At 44.6% G+C, this 14,653-nt stretch overlaps 1 protein-coding gene across 1 annotated transcript in view; it reads left to right on the top strand.

The window, feature by feature from the left end:
* RPA2 (replication protein A2) overlaps positions 1-14,653 on the top strand; it is a 92,055-nt gene that overhangs the window by 64,174 nt on the left and 13,228 nt on the right. Inside the window, exon 8 of the mRNA XM_086957489.1 lies at positions 3,876-3,970. Within this exon, the coding sequence (XP_086813615.1) occupies positions 3,876-3,970 (95 nt within the window). The remainder of the gene's footprint in view (positions 1-3,875; positions 3,971-14,653) is intronic.

The following is a 14,653-nucleotide window of genomic DNA, read 5'->3' on the forward strand; positions in this document are numbered from 1 at the left end:
CTCTACATTTTGAGAGATTAATTTTTTTGTGATTATGCGGACCCTTTGTGTCCTCGGTCGGTCAGTTCTGAATACTTTTTTTGCTTCTGGTGTTCGTGGCTTAGTGGTGTTCAGCATAGTCTGTTTTAAACCCCCATATATTTCAGCCTCTGTGTCGGTGTCTTCAAATGCACTGTCATTTTCCCATTCTCACCAGGTCAGGAGGGTGCCTCTCGATTTCCAACCCCAATTTTGAATGTGCGTTCCATTTTATTTTTTTTAATGGTTCCTCCTATCTGCTCCGGTTATGGTCAGTTTTTCAATTGCGTAGATGTGGCGGACTTGAATCTTCTAGATGTGGCTCACTGTTAACCCATCATCAGTTCAGAGATTTTGTATGTAGTTGCGTGTCTGTATAAACTTCAGTTTCAAGGCTAAGATTCTTTGCCTCCCCTTCCGTAGTACTTCTGCCAAGTGTAGGGCATTTTCTTGACTGTCTCCCCTATTAGGAGATAGTAGATGTCCTAGTTCTCCAGACAATTTACTTAATGAGTGAAATTTATTATGCAAACAGCCTATTTTATGTTCTCACTCTAAGGTTAAAACTTGGGCCTCTAATTCGCAATTGCCAGGCCAATCGCAGGTGCAAGCATTCATCCTTAACCACTACTGCCCTCTGTGGACTGTGCATTGTAACTTCACTGAACAGTTAACTACATCTTCCTGGCCACTGCATCACTTGCCACCACAGATGACACCCAACAGTATTTACCAGATAAAAGGATTGTTTCCTGATAAAGAGTTCAGAAGGAGGGTTCTCTACTGTGAACCCTGACCTTGATCACCCTCTCAGAATATAGAATTCCACGAGACCAGCTCCCCAGGTAATCCACTAAATTTGATCACTTAGAGAACCGCCCTTGCTGCACCCTAATCAGTGCGAAGTCCTTAAGCAAGAACAGAGTTCATAGTTATGACCTGCTTTCAGGCTCCAATTTGGACACACTCTTCATTACAAAACTTTACTAGGTAACGGTGCACTCCTGGTTTGTTATGAAATCGTCTCCAAAGGATGCATAACCCTATCTAAAATTGCTGATGCTAAAAAACTCCTTCCCAATCATCAAATCACAACACTGGTCTACGTCCTTACTGGTGCAGTGTTCAACAGATGCAACTTTCTCTGCCTCCTTCCTTTTCAGCTGCCATCCTCCCACTCGCAGTTATGCCTTGATTAAGTTTCGAAAAATTCTCTTTGGCCACCAAGATTTATGTATCTTTGACGAACTAAACCGGTTGGAGAAGCCACAACTACATTCTAGCCAACACTTTCCTCAACCATCTATCTCCTGAATTAATTTGGACTGTTGGCCTCAATGCAGAAACTGCCTCTAAGGGTCTGATCTCAATAATTGGCAATTACCCTGCCGCCTGGAGTGATCATCACAGAATCTTCAACTTCAGCCTTACCATTGTACCTGCTTCCCCACTAACCTCCAGCATAAATACAGACCTTAGGAAAATGGTACTTGACTCATTTAAAGTTGTCCTATCAGCTTATCACAACTAGACCTTCTGATAACTGTTAATTCCACCAATTGCTCTGACATCTTTGACAAAGTTGTTCTCCTTAAATCCTTGTGTATCTGACCATGCCAGTGGAAGTTTGTCCCGCTCAACTATAAAGTTACAAGAAACACTGACACTAGCATATAAAACCATTACAGAGACAAATACGAAATTAATAAAGCAACTAAGAAAGCTAAGAGATCTTCCCCTTACTTTGAATGTTTGCCTGAATCCACGGTCAAACATTTTCAGCCTCACTTGCTACAATTCCACTGACATCAAAATGGCCTCATCCGTACTTCACCAGTGCATGATCGCATTAGACTCTTTGATGATATAGAATCACTTGAAGCTCAATTTATGAACACATCAATCCACACTATCCAAGCATTGTAGAAATATGATCCTAACACTGGTTGTACTCCTGAAGTCTCATCACTACAACCTCCTCCACACAATTAAGGAATTCAGGAGTGATCGACTCCCAACTTGTTTTTTCAACCGACAGACCAACAACATGAATTCATAATTATGAAAATCTTTCTCAACATCCTCCTTCATTTGGGAATCTCTCACAGGGTTCTGGCCTCTTGATCCCTCATGTTGTCATGTATCGACTATGCTGGTGAGCTTTGGCAGTGCAGAGTACAGCAGCAAGGAAAGTGCCAAACATCGCTCCCCAGACTATGCATGGAAGAGGAACTGTCTTGTTTGACAATACTCTGCTCTGGAAGGAGAACTCTCAGACGTGGAATGACAAACATTTGGGTCCTCCCGTAATAAAAAATAAACTTGTTAGGTTGAAGAGTTCACCTGTCAGTATTTGCAAATTGCAGTCCTGACTTGCACTTCTTATGTTACATTCTGTTACTAATACTGCCATACAACCTTATTTCTCTATGTATGCTTGTGTGCAGCAATGCACAATGATGTAGCAACTTAACCACTCAAAAAGCACGTTGCATCTTGCACGTGCTATGCAAATACTAGAACAGTACAACTGTCAGTGCATTGGCACTGGCTTCCTGCCAGTTTCCAGAAACTGCAAAAACAATCCAGGTACTGACTCTAAAATATATTTCAGTAAAAACAGCCACCAAGGTTATGCTGTATTGGTACCTCACCCCAGCTCGATTGCGCAAAAGCGATCCGGATCGCTCCCCCACTTGCTGGAGGGGTTGTGAGGCGGATGGCACACTATTACACCTGCTGTGGGAATGCCCCCATCTCAGAGCATACTGCACACAGGTGCTAGATAAGATTGACTGTCATTTTGACGCAACACTTTTACTATTTCCAGAGTTTGTGGTCCTTGGGGTCTCTGATATGCTTACATGCCCCCTCAAATCCCGCAAAGGCAAACAATTAGGCAAAGCTCTAGGGGCGGCACTCGGAATATACTTTCCTTGTGGGGCACAGATAAATTACCCACTTTCAATGGGTGGCTTCACCACCTGTGGTTTGTCCTGGGGATGGAACTCATTTCCTTCTCGTTACAGGGAAATGGGGCTGTTTTTGCAGCTATGTGGCTACCCTTTGTTTCCTTGCTATGCTCTGAATTTCGCGAACAGTCCTGTCCTAAATAACTCCGGATATTACGCTTTCCCGCACTTAATCCAGACGCGACCCATAGTTCATCGCATTGAGCTACAGTGCACACGACCCAACCTTCACTTGTATGCTTAGTCAGCTTTCATGGAAGAGTAGATGGGAGGGGGTGGACAGGGTGGGAGTGGGAGGATGGGTTTTTTTTTTTTTTCTTATTTAATGCTCTGCGAAGCACCTAGATAACTGCACCCATTATTGGGGTTCTGTTAGTGATGCATCTTGTTTGTTTTCATAACAATAAAAAAAATCTTCAACCTAAAATATATTTCAGAAGAAGGGGATGATATTCAGGATTTTACCCTGCAATTTCCCAGCAAAGTTGCGCAGATGATTGTGATCTTCCCCAAAGCCCTGATGTCCGCAACCACTCTTAAAAACCATAGCATTGCTCAAGAAAGTCCTTAGGTTATTTTGTCTATGCTTAAAGCCTGGACTCGACTCTGAACCCCCATTAGGGCTTAGACTCCCGCAAAACAGTTGGAGTGGCCACATGCCTTTCGATAATTCTGGTCTTAAAATTTAAATTGGCTTTGCGACCAAAAGAACAATTCCTTCAAGTTTAAGAGGTTTTTCTTTTGAAACTTCTGAAAATTATACTTTAACTCAAAGACTTTCTGATACTGTAGTCATTTATGTTGTGTAGTGTTTGGGTAATGTCACTAAAATATTTGAAAACTTTTAGGCAAGTGTCAGTATATATCTCACGTTTTCTTTCTCAGGTGTTGAATTTAATCAAAAGCTGTCATGGCGCAGAAGGGATGAGCTTTGACGAATTGAAGAAGAAACTCCACGGATTGAACATGCACACAATTAAGTAAGTCGGTGTGTCTGGAGACGACAAAATGTATATTGATTTGTTGGGTCCTGTCATATAGGCATGTGTAAGAAGCTGGCTGTCAGGCAAGAGTGGTACAGTGACTAAATGTGCTGCACACAATGTGCTTTCACAGTGCTAAAATCCAGTTATTAGCTGATTAGGCAATCTATAAAGCATCTTGAGTTGCTCTTTGGCTTACCAGGACTAGTGCATGCTTAACTTAAAGGCTAAAATCCACTAGCTTTGCAGGAGTGGCAGCTGAGATCTGTGAGAAAAGGTTCCATGTAATGTGAATTATAAAAAGTAAACCTGTATAAAACATACTATAGGTAGGAAAAGGAAAAAACTGTAAAAAGTCAAATAGTCTTGAATGTTTGACACGAAGATCAATAGAAGACTGTGATGGACCATTTAGTGTAAGTGGAATTGAACACCTATTATTCACCTTGAATGTAACTCTTTCAGCGGGGCTTGGGGAAGGAGAAGAAGCGGGTGAAAGCGGCTAGGCTACGGCCTATGGTGGGCCTGTCAAGAGTTGCAGTAGGAAAGTTAGGTTTCTGGTGCTGGCTGAATGCAAACCACCTTGGCAGGAGCCCTGATTGAAAGTGGCCAAGCGGAGAAAGATGCATGGGGCAGCTATTTAATGAGTTTGTGGCTCAATAGGAAGAGCAGGGGGAATTTCCTCCCCTAGTTCATTGTATTCTTGAAATAGAGAGGCTCACTCAGGTCAAGTAGTATTAGACAAAAAGTTGGCTCTTGCAGCTCTCCTTGTGACAGCTTTTACTGATGGCCACTTGCAGTCGACGAATGACCAATCAGCAGCTAAAGATCTGAGTGCAGTAAAGCCGCAAGGAGGTTGTGCATTTCCCAGACCAATTGGAATCTTCATCCTAGTCACTTACTTAGAGCTTGTCTTTTTTGTAGAGTTCCTTCATGATCGGGTTCCAAGTGCAATGGAGCTTCCTCTGATAAGCTTTTTCGTCAAGTTCTCGGTCGGTTTCACTACCTTACTGTACCATAAGGGTCTTCCAGGCACAGCAGCAAGGCAGGTCTCTTGTGTGAAGCTGCATTGTGTCCCAGCAACAGGACTAACCAAGAAATGTCTGTCAACCCCATGACTGAGACTTCATTTAGCAAACAAGCAGGTAAGCCCTCCTTGCAGGAAGATAACCTAGTTCCAAGGAGGTACAATTTCATTGTGTCACTGTTGATGTGGAGTTTGATCATAGATGAAAATGGTCACTAATGCTGAAGTTCTGTGGCACTCCCGGGGAACAGCACAATAACTATGAAAACAGCCCGATATATCTGTGATTTTTGGCAGTGGCAACCAGTGGTGACCAACCCTCACTACTTGAACATTGTGCAGTGGTGGTGCTGTAATCGGCACTGAGAGACCTCAAGGAGCAGAGATGTCCTTTGCCAACTAAACCCCACCATTGATGGGCCCAAAGCCAAAGACCCACAATGTGGCTTCCTTCACTGCGGTTAGTACCCAGGGACCGAGGGGCAATGACAGGAGGATTGATCTGCTGTTAGGGTGCTCTTTGGATGGAAGCATGTCACTGGTGAGGCAGGCAAGTGCCCCTCTCCCACCCTCTGTTCTACACAAAGGCCTGCTCATGGGCATCTGGATTGCAGGATGTCTACCATGCACTACATCCACACAGACGCTGCATATCATATTTGATGATTGTACGAAGACTTTAGGTGTAGTCAACAACATCTCAAACAGGGTGCCGAGTTCTTTTCTTCCAAACTGGGCAAAGATCCTCTTCATTGCTAAAACTATTGTCCCATATAGTTGATTGATTAATGTGGATGTAAAACTAGTGGTAAAAGTTTTGACCTATTGGCGTAGAAAGGTGATGCATCTCTCATACATCATTCCCAAGTGGGTTTTCTTCATTGCAGACCTTCATGAAATTATTGGTGCATTCTCTCTCTCTTTTTGTTGTACTTATAAGGACGTGCTGGTGAAAACCCTTGCATTGTCGGTCATTTTATTGGGGCTATGTTATACTTATTTAAATAGTGCCATCTGAATGCAGACTTCATAGCCACAGTATGTTGCCTGTTTAATTCCCCCACAGCGGAGGGGAATTGGGGTGTCTGTTTGAACCCTTCTATATCCGCACCAGGGCTGTCCTTTCTCACCCTTTGTGTGTGTTTGGATCTGCGGCTAGACTGTGTCTCTACCAGATACATCGTTACCAATGGAAAGTAACTCGTTCTTCTAGAGCTATTGATGCTGGGGTATGATAGAATGGGTCGATTGTAGGAATCCATACTACATTGTGAGACTCTAATACTACTCTACGCTGACGACATGCCACTCACTCTTCTGATCTTGATCTTGCATGCCTGGATCTTTTTACAACTTCTCCAATATATTGGGTTTTAAAGTAGACTGGGACAAAAGTGAGGACAAGAGTGAGAATGCAGGGATGTATGACGTTAAAACGCATACTTTTACATTGCATACCATTACAACGCGATTTTTACAACGCAGGATCCTTTACAATGCATGCCTTTACAACGCATGTCATTACATAGCAGATGCTATTACAGCGCATGCCATTACAACGTAGGTATAGGTAAGTATATCTTTTTTTTTAAAATTGTAATTAATAAATATTTAATTAATTTAATTTAATTTCTTTAAAGTTTTTTTTTTTAAACGGAACCCTTAAAATACCCCTGTACCCCTATACCCAAAACCTTTCCCTAATCCCTAAAGCTACCCCTGTACCCAAAAACCCAAACCTAGCCCTGAACCCTGAAAATACCCCTGTACCCCATAACCCAAACCTAGCCCTGAACCCTAAAAATACCCCTGTACCTCTTAACCCAAACCTAGCCCTGAACCCTAAAAATACCCCTGTACCCCTTAACCCAAACCTAGCCCTGAACCCTAAAAATACCCCTGTACCCCAAAATCCAAATTAAATAAGTTTTAAAATACCCCTGTACCCCTATACCCAAAACCTTTCCCTAATCCCTAAAGCTACCCCTGTACCCCAAAACCCAAACCTAGCCCTGAACCCTAAAAATACCCCTGTACCCCATAACCCAAACCTAGCCCTGAACCCTAAAAATACCCCTGTACCCCATAACCCTAAAATACCCCTGTACCCCTTAACCCAAACCTAGCCCTGAACCCTAAAAATACACCTGTACCCCTTAACCCAAACCTAGCCCTGAACCCTAAAAATAGCCCTGTACCCCAAAACCCAAACCTAGCCCTGAACCCTAAAAATACCCCTGTACACCATAACCCAAACCTAGCCCTGAACCCTAAAAATACCCCTGTACACCATAACCCAAACCTAGCCCTGAACCCTAAAAATACCCCTGTACCCCATAACCCAAACCTAGCCCTGAACCCTAAAAATACCCCTGTACCCCATAACCCAAACCTAGCCCTGAACCCTAAAAATACCCCTGTACCCCAAAATCCAAATTAAATAAATGTTTAAAAAAAGATAAACTGACTATACTTACATTGTAATGGCATGTGTTGTAATAGCATCTGCTATGTAATGTCATGCGTTGTAAAGTCCGTTGTAACAGTTGTGTTGTAACTGTTGTTTCCCCTTCCAGAATCATGACATCTGTACCCAATGTGGGACATTTTTTCCAGAGGCAACAAGATAGGCTTAAATATCTGGATGGTTTCTTCAGTAGAAGCCTCAAATGTATGGTAGAATATAAACTCGCCCTTTTTATTACCAAAATGTTTAATGAATTCATGTGCAGGTCACAACTCATAACTCAATCTGTCCTAAAAAAAGAAGTGTCCTAGCAGTTAAGAGGTTTGAAACCTCCTTTTTCGGTTTCCCCTACGACATCGCATGCGCTCTCACTTGCAAGATATATTGTGTACATCAAAGAGATTGTGCCCGCCCATTGCTTACCATTCATTGACTTCTTTGTCACTCTCATATGCTGTCTTGTAATTGGGCAGTGTATCCGGGTCCTCTCCTCTTCCACTGGAGAATGGACCAAGCACAGATTGCTTTTGATTGCTTTCCTTCCATTGATTGATGTACTATTTATTTTCTTTTTAAATTTATTCATGTAGCTCCACCCCAATACCCCCTCTCCCGCGATACCGAAATAGCAACATGACACAACCAGCATTAGCCAAGTTGTTGTGCCTTTTTAACCACCCCATTGCTCGTTCTCTACCTCCTGTTCGTTTTGCCCCTTCCTGTTATCCCTGTTGGGGGTGGCGGCTGACGCTTCCAGTGCTGGCTATGTCCTATCACTTTTTTTTTGTTTTTTATTTTTTGCTTCTCTTTAACCGTTGCCTGTTTGCCTGTCCTTTCTTCTCCTGGGCACAACTTGATGTCCCACTGAGACTATGCTGTTGCCCTGTGCACCATTGCTTGTCTGGCCATAAAAAGCAGCAGCAAGCCCCTCATTCCATCTCCTAACTCTCCACCTTGCAAGTGTGCCTTTGTGCCTCTGTTGCCTACCTCTGTCAGAGAGAGTAGGAGGCAGGGCCTGGGTAGCGGGTGGATACGAATGGTCAGGGCACTGGGAGGGAGAGATGGGCCAGTCAGGAAGAAGTCTGCTGCCCAGCCTTTACTAGCACACCATGCAGGGGTATATATTTATTGTCCACCCCAAGATATCACCAGGGATTTCTTTTAGAGTAATACTGCAGTCCAAAGCTGTGGACTAGTCCACCCTGGAGTACGCCACCTAGGAGGGCAAATATTCTATTTCAAAATTCGGAGTTCAGGTAATGGGGGGTGGACTCCAGATATAACATGGAAAGCCGATTATGTGGGGGTAACTGACCACCACTGAGGGATAGAATATTATACTTTTCTGTTTACGTGGTTTCCCATACTTTGAAATGTAAAAGCCCAAACAGTCTGTTTGCTTACTTGGAGTTTTTTCTCCACATAAGCTTGTAATAACACTTTAAAGGGATCACCTATGACCTCTCGGGTACGAGGTCGCCCAAGCTAAATGCCTTGACCTGCCTGATGCCGGAGTATCTGTCGGTCGTTTGTCACAATCCCTGGCCACATGTATTGACTCCCCATTTTGTTTTGCTGTTGGTGTCTTATGTTATTTGACTTTTGTATGAATTGTCAAATTGCTCAATGAATACAAACAATTGGGGAAACAGTTAAGTGCTAAGGAGAAAAAGTTTGTTGATTTCAAGCTCCCATTGTGACTAATCTACCCCTTTTTATTACTGTGCCATCACCTTTGATTTGAGATGTAGGTTATGTATCAATTTCAGTCAAGGTGCTTTGCTCCTTCCAGTGAAACATTCCTCCCCTAGCTGAGTTTGTGTTGACTGGATCAAAGGTTCTTTTGAAAGTGGCTGTTAATAATCCTATTTCCTTCCAGTCAGCTTCCCCCAAAGCTTACATTAGGCTTGCCTTTTGCTGGGTCACTCTGTATATTTTCGTGAGCCCGCCGCCAGGATAGGCACCTTTAGTTTAAATGGAGCAGCAAATGCTTTGAAGCTCACACTGTTTTCAGGAGTGTTGTACTTTTTGCAGGCATAGTTTTTCTTAATCTCAGACTGGCCTATAAACAGGCAGAAAAAACTATTTTTGGTAAAAACCTTTGAAAACTTCCAAACAATCTTTCCTTGTCAGAGTAGATACTTATATTGGAGCAGAATGTAACTTCTCGTCAGTCTTTGGTTGGCTCAGTAGCTGAGAAAGCTACCCACTGCAAACTGTGGCGAGTAGCAGGGAGTGAGGACTAGGGATGGACCCTATGAAGTAGTTTCCGTGGAGAAGAATAGTTTGTCAGTCAGAGGTTAATAGCCACAATAAGAAAAGTGTTCCTAATTAAAATGGTTCCTCTACCTGGAATTTCGGTCTGTTAACAAGCAGCAGAAAGTTTAATAATTACAGACTCGCCCACGATGGGATATTGGGCTGTTTTTTAGAGAAGGAACAACATTGACAGTCTATTCATTCATATAGATCAAAATTCAAGGTTCATGTTATGTTACCAGATCTTTAAAAGCGCATGGCTATCCAGGCATGTGCTTCATAGCGCTGATGCAGTAAAAGATTGTGGCTTGGTAATTGAACAAGTGGGTTTTTAATTCCTTCCTAAAGTTGGCCAGATTACCATTTGCTTCTTAAATGAATGAACCGCATTTGAGCTGAGAAACCTCTGGCCGATAAGAGCATTCCCTAACCTGGAAGCTCATCTTCTCAAGGAAAGAGGTCAGCCAGTGTAGCTTTTCCTGTTATGCCAAGCTCTTCCAACCTGCGTCAGAGAATGAGATGGGACACAGTGTTAACATCTGAGCTCAAATCCAAGAAAATGAGTGCAGCAGACCCTCCCTGGTCCAGGGTTTTCTTAAGATTTTCAGTGACGAGTAAAAGTGATGTCTCAGTACTATACCTAGGTCTAAAACCGTTCTGTGTGTGATGGAAAGTATTATAGGACTCCAGAGAGCTGGTCAGATGTCCGTTGCCCAGTTTCTCCTAGATCTTGCTTACACCTGCAAGCCGACATATTGGTCTGTAGTTCTTGGTTTTAGCGGGTGAGATCTAGAGAAGGTTTTTAACAGTGAACTAATAATCTCATGCTTCAAAGCGTTGGTAATTTGGCCACTTCCTAGTGACCGGTAATACATGATAGTTAAAGTTAGCAATATACTGTCTCTGCTTTTCAACAGAATATCTAAAGTTGCTGGATCCAAGGGGTAGCCAGATTTTATTGTATTTGGCACTTCCCAAACAATGTTGCAATATGTTTGAGGAAAACCGACAGAACTGGAGATGTTTTACTGTCGGGTAAGTCCTCCTTTACAACAAAGTAGAGTTTGTCCTATACCAACAAGTCCTAGATGAGACTGATCTTTCTTAGAGGGGAGAGAGGCCTGTACCTGCTCCTGGTGATTTCAGAAAGGAGTTTACTATCTCAAACATTTCTCTGGAGGCATGTGCGGACTGGGCACTTCTATCAGCAAAATCCGCTCCCTGGGCTTTGCTGATAGCATGCTGAAATTTCTTCAGATCCTTTCTGTAGGTACACTTCCCTACTTCATCATAGTGTGCCCTCCATTTTCTTTAATCTCTTTAACATTCCTTTTTTAACTCCCTAATTTCTGGCGTAAACCCTGTTATGCTGGCATTCGGTCGGGAGGACTTCTGCAGTGTTCTTGGTATGAGCACCTCTTACCATGGCTCAATCCAGTTCTCGAAATGCCTGGTTGATGGTGTCAATATCCGAGACCAAGCTCCAAACTGAGGCCTGTAGTGCCTCAGCACAGAGCGTGATATTAAGTTTATACCATGGTCTGGTCAATCTCATATGAAGGAGACTAGATTTAGGAAGACCTGCACTTTAGAATGGAAAAATTCACCAGTAAATGGTCTGACCAGAGCACAGGTTATGGGGGTCCTTGACCACCAAATCGCTCAGGTTGGTAAAAACTGGATCCAGATGTGGCCTTGTTGTACGTGGGGAGTGTAACTAACTGTGCAAACTGAACTGCTGCTCGGTCCTGTATAAGATTATTTGCTTGTGTTCAAGTATTGTCTTTCAAATAAATATTCAGATCGCCCAACACAGTACAATTAGCTGATTGGAGGCTACAATATCTGGAATTGCAAAAGCAAACTCTGTGACTGACCCAGGGGCCAATAAAGGAGAAGTCCTGAAAATGTAAAAGAATGGGAGAGTTTAAATTAAAAAAGGGCAGGTTTTCACAACCACTGATGTTTATTTGGCAAAGTTCTGCATTCATAATTCATTTTTAAAATAATGGCAACCCCCTTCTCCTCTCTTCCCAATTTGATCGTTCCTAGAGATAGCGTATCCCGGGGAGGACCACCTCTGTGTCAGGTCCGCTGTCCTCATTTGACCAAATTTCTATAAGGAATAGAGCTCGGGGTTGTTGGTCCTCCAGCAGAGGGAATAGCTTTGCACTGTGCTTAGCTAAATATGTGCAGTTCAGGAGAAGCATCTGCCAGGGGGTGTTGGGTAGATCTGACGCACCCCAAATCTAACTGATGGAAGTACAAGGGCTGTCTGCCACAGGGAGTCCATTAGTAAGAAAATCTGTAGGAGCACCCTTGACATTTACTAGGCAGAGTGGCTGGATCCATCGAATTAACGCAGGCCTTGATAGGCTGCCGGTCGAGCTTTATTAACGTTTCTGTAGTGCAATGAATGCCATCTGACCTAACCGGACCAGGGGTTCTGGTCCTGGCCGACTGCGAATGGGCACAGACAGGCTTGCCTTTGGCACTCAAGTGGCGCGTCTGCACACAGGGCCTCATCAAGTAGAGGAGGAACCGGGCATAGCGGAAGCTGGAACGGCAACAAAAATGGCACCCTCTTCTGTGCTCCTGGAGCTGGTGGAAAACACAGCCAAGTCAAGCACTCTGCCTCATACATCCTATGAGTGTGCAAATAAGCAAACTACAAAAAATAATGCATACAGTCAAGAAGATTAATTTTCAGATTCTCAGTTTGAGTAAACTCACTTGTTCACTTGCCAGTTCCTGTCTTTTATATCTATTTGTGAGGTCTTTGTAGCATGAACACACTTCCTCGTTAAATCACAGGGGTATGTCCATTAATTAGTGCTGGTTGTCATCACTCTTCATTCTTGGAATTCAGCTGCTCTTAGTCAAATTATAAGTCTTCCAAAGTTTCAAAATTAAAATTTCATAATTGCCTAAATTGCGGAGTATTGCCAACACCTTTTAAAGCTCAAGTCTTAAGAAAATTAAGTCACATGATATTTGAGACATACACCTAGTGCCCATAAACACAAGCTGGTCTCTATTTTATTGACTTTCCATAGTTGCATGAATCTCAAGTCCTGCTTTAAAAAGAAGAAATATCTGCCATGGGGTTTAGCTGAACTGGTGACCTCCTTTACCTCAAACAGGCAAAGTCTTGTAATTCATTTTCTATAGAAGAGACCTCGCTCGATTACTACAGAATCCTGGGCTTCCTGAAAAGGCAAGTAACTGGAGCCGCTCCTGCACTGCTCCTCCAGCTGTCAAAACTTTGTTGACTAGCGGTTTCTCTTGGGCATGGTGCTTTTATAGAGGAGGCACACCCTGCCTGAACATGGTCTTGCCGGAGTTCCCGCTTGCAGAAGAGTTCATGATGGCTGCCTCTACATGTGATAGGGGTCTAGCACAACATCCTAGACCTGCCAAAACAGGCAGGGTCCAACCTCTTGAACTATGAGCCTCAACGTTTTAGGCCATAAACGAGCAGACAGACAGTCCTAAGCAAGCTAGCCTGGAACTTGCTGGCACGTTGTGCTGCCCAGATCGTCCTGTTTGCCTGATATGGCAACACAGACAGGCAGGGGCTGGACATTCCTCTTCTATCTGTGACCATATGCACTGAGTAAGTGTGCATAATGTTACATTAGACACCTCTGTGTTAATATGGACATTTTTGCTTTTCTTCTATAGACAAAGAGTCTATAGCCTTGGATCTGATAGACATCTAGCGGCAGATTCCTTAATTTAGAATATCCCCGGGCGTCAGACTGGATCCGGAATTTATTTTGCAGCAACAGCAGCTCTGCTCGCCGGGGGACGGCGATACACGACCCCGCCCTGACGTTGTCCACGGACGTGATGTCAGCGAGGTCATATAAGTCCCTCCCGGCGCGCTGATGTTGGCTTCCTTCATTTCTGCGTGCAACATGGATCCGGAGTTAGCGGTTCCTCTGGCCTTTTTTCAGGCCCCTTTTTGATGCTTTACGTCTGGAACAGAGTGCGATGCCTTTGGGCTTTAAAACGTGTACCTCCTGTTCGCATCAAATGTCCGCAACGGACCCACACCTTATTTGTATGTGGTGTCTGGGCGAACACCACGACTCGACGGATTGCGACGCCTGCCAATACCTTAAGCCGAAGTCCCGGTGGGAGCGCAGGATAAAGCTGCTATTGCGGCGTCGTCTCGGCCCCCGGCCTCCTCATCGACGGCGGGTCCCGGTGGCAGTGGGTTCCATTTGCGGCGTTGGTCGCCCTCTAGTTCCCAGGTGCGTCGTGTCACCCCTCCCGGGTAAGTAACGTCGCTTGTCGCCGAGGTCCTTTACTTCCCCTCCTTCTGTTGTCAGGGGCACTCGTTCCTGGAATCCTCCGGACGTGTGCTCCTGGGAGTTGTCCCTCCCCTATCCGCCTTATCCTAGCGAGGGGCGACTCGAACCCAGATGGAGGCTTCTTCTGCAGCTCTGCAAGGCTCACTTGGGTCCTCTCCTCTTCCTGGGGCGTCCTCGGTGCTTCGGCTACATACGTGGTCTCCGGCGGACTGGCCAGTGGGTTCGCCCCCTGCGTTGATTGAATCCCTGGCCCCTAGAGATGATGGAGAAAAGGCGTCTTCAGGGCGCAGCCCGGCTGGGTCCCCCTCTCCGACCCATAGCACCCCTGCCGCACCACATAGTTCTGTGGGGCTCCCTGTAGTCTACATGAGCCCCCTCGCGGCCATCGCACGCCAACACAACCTCAACATAATCTCCTACGCCGACGACACCCAGCTGATCCTCTCCCTGACCAACCACCCCGCCGCCGCCAGAGCCAACCTGCACGAAGGGATGAAAGAGGTAGCCGAGTGTATGACGACCAGCCGCCTGAAACTGAACTCGGACAAGACGGAGGTCCTCATCCTGGGCTCCTCACCCTCCGCCTGGGACGACTCCTGGTGGCCTCC

Source organism: Lissotriton vulgaris, chromosome 2_1 (assembly GCF_964263255.1).
Source record: "Lissotriton vulgaris chromosome 2_1, aLisVul1.2, whole genome shotgun sequence".
NCBI classification, from domain to species: domain Eukaryota; kingdom Metazoa; phylum Chordata; class Amphibia; order Caudata; family Salamandridae; genus Lissotriton; species Lissotriton vulgaris.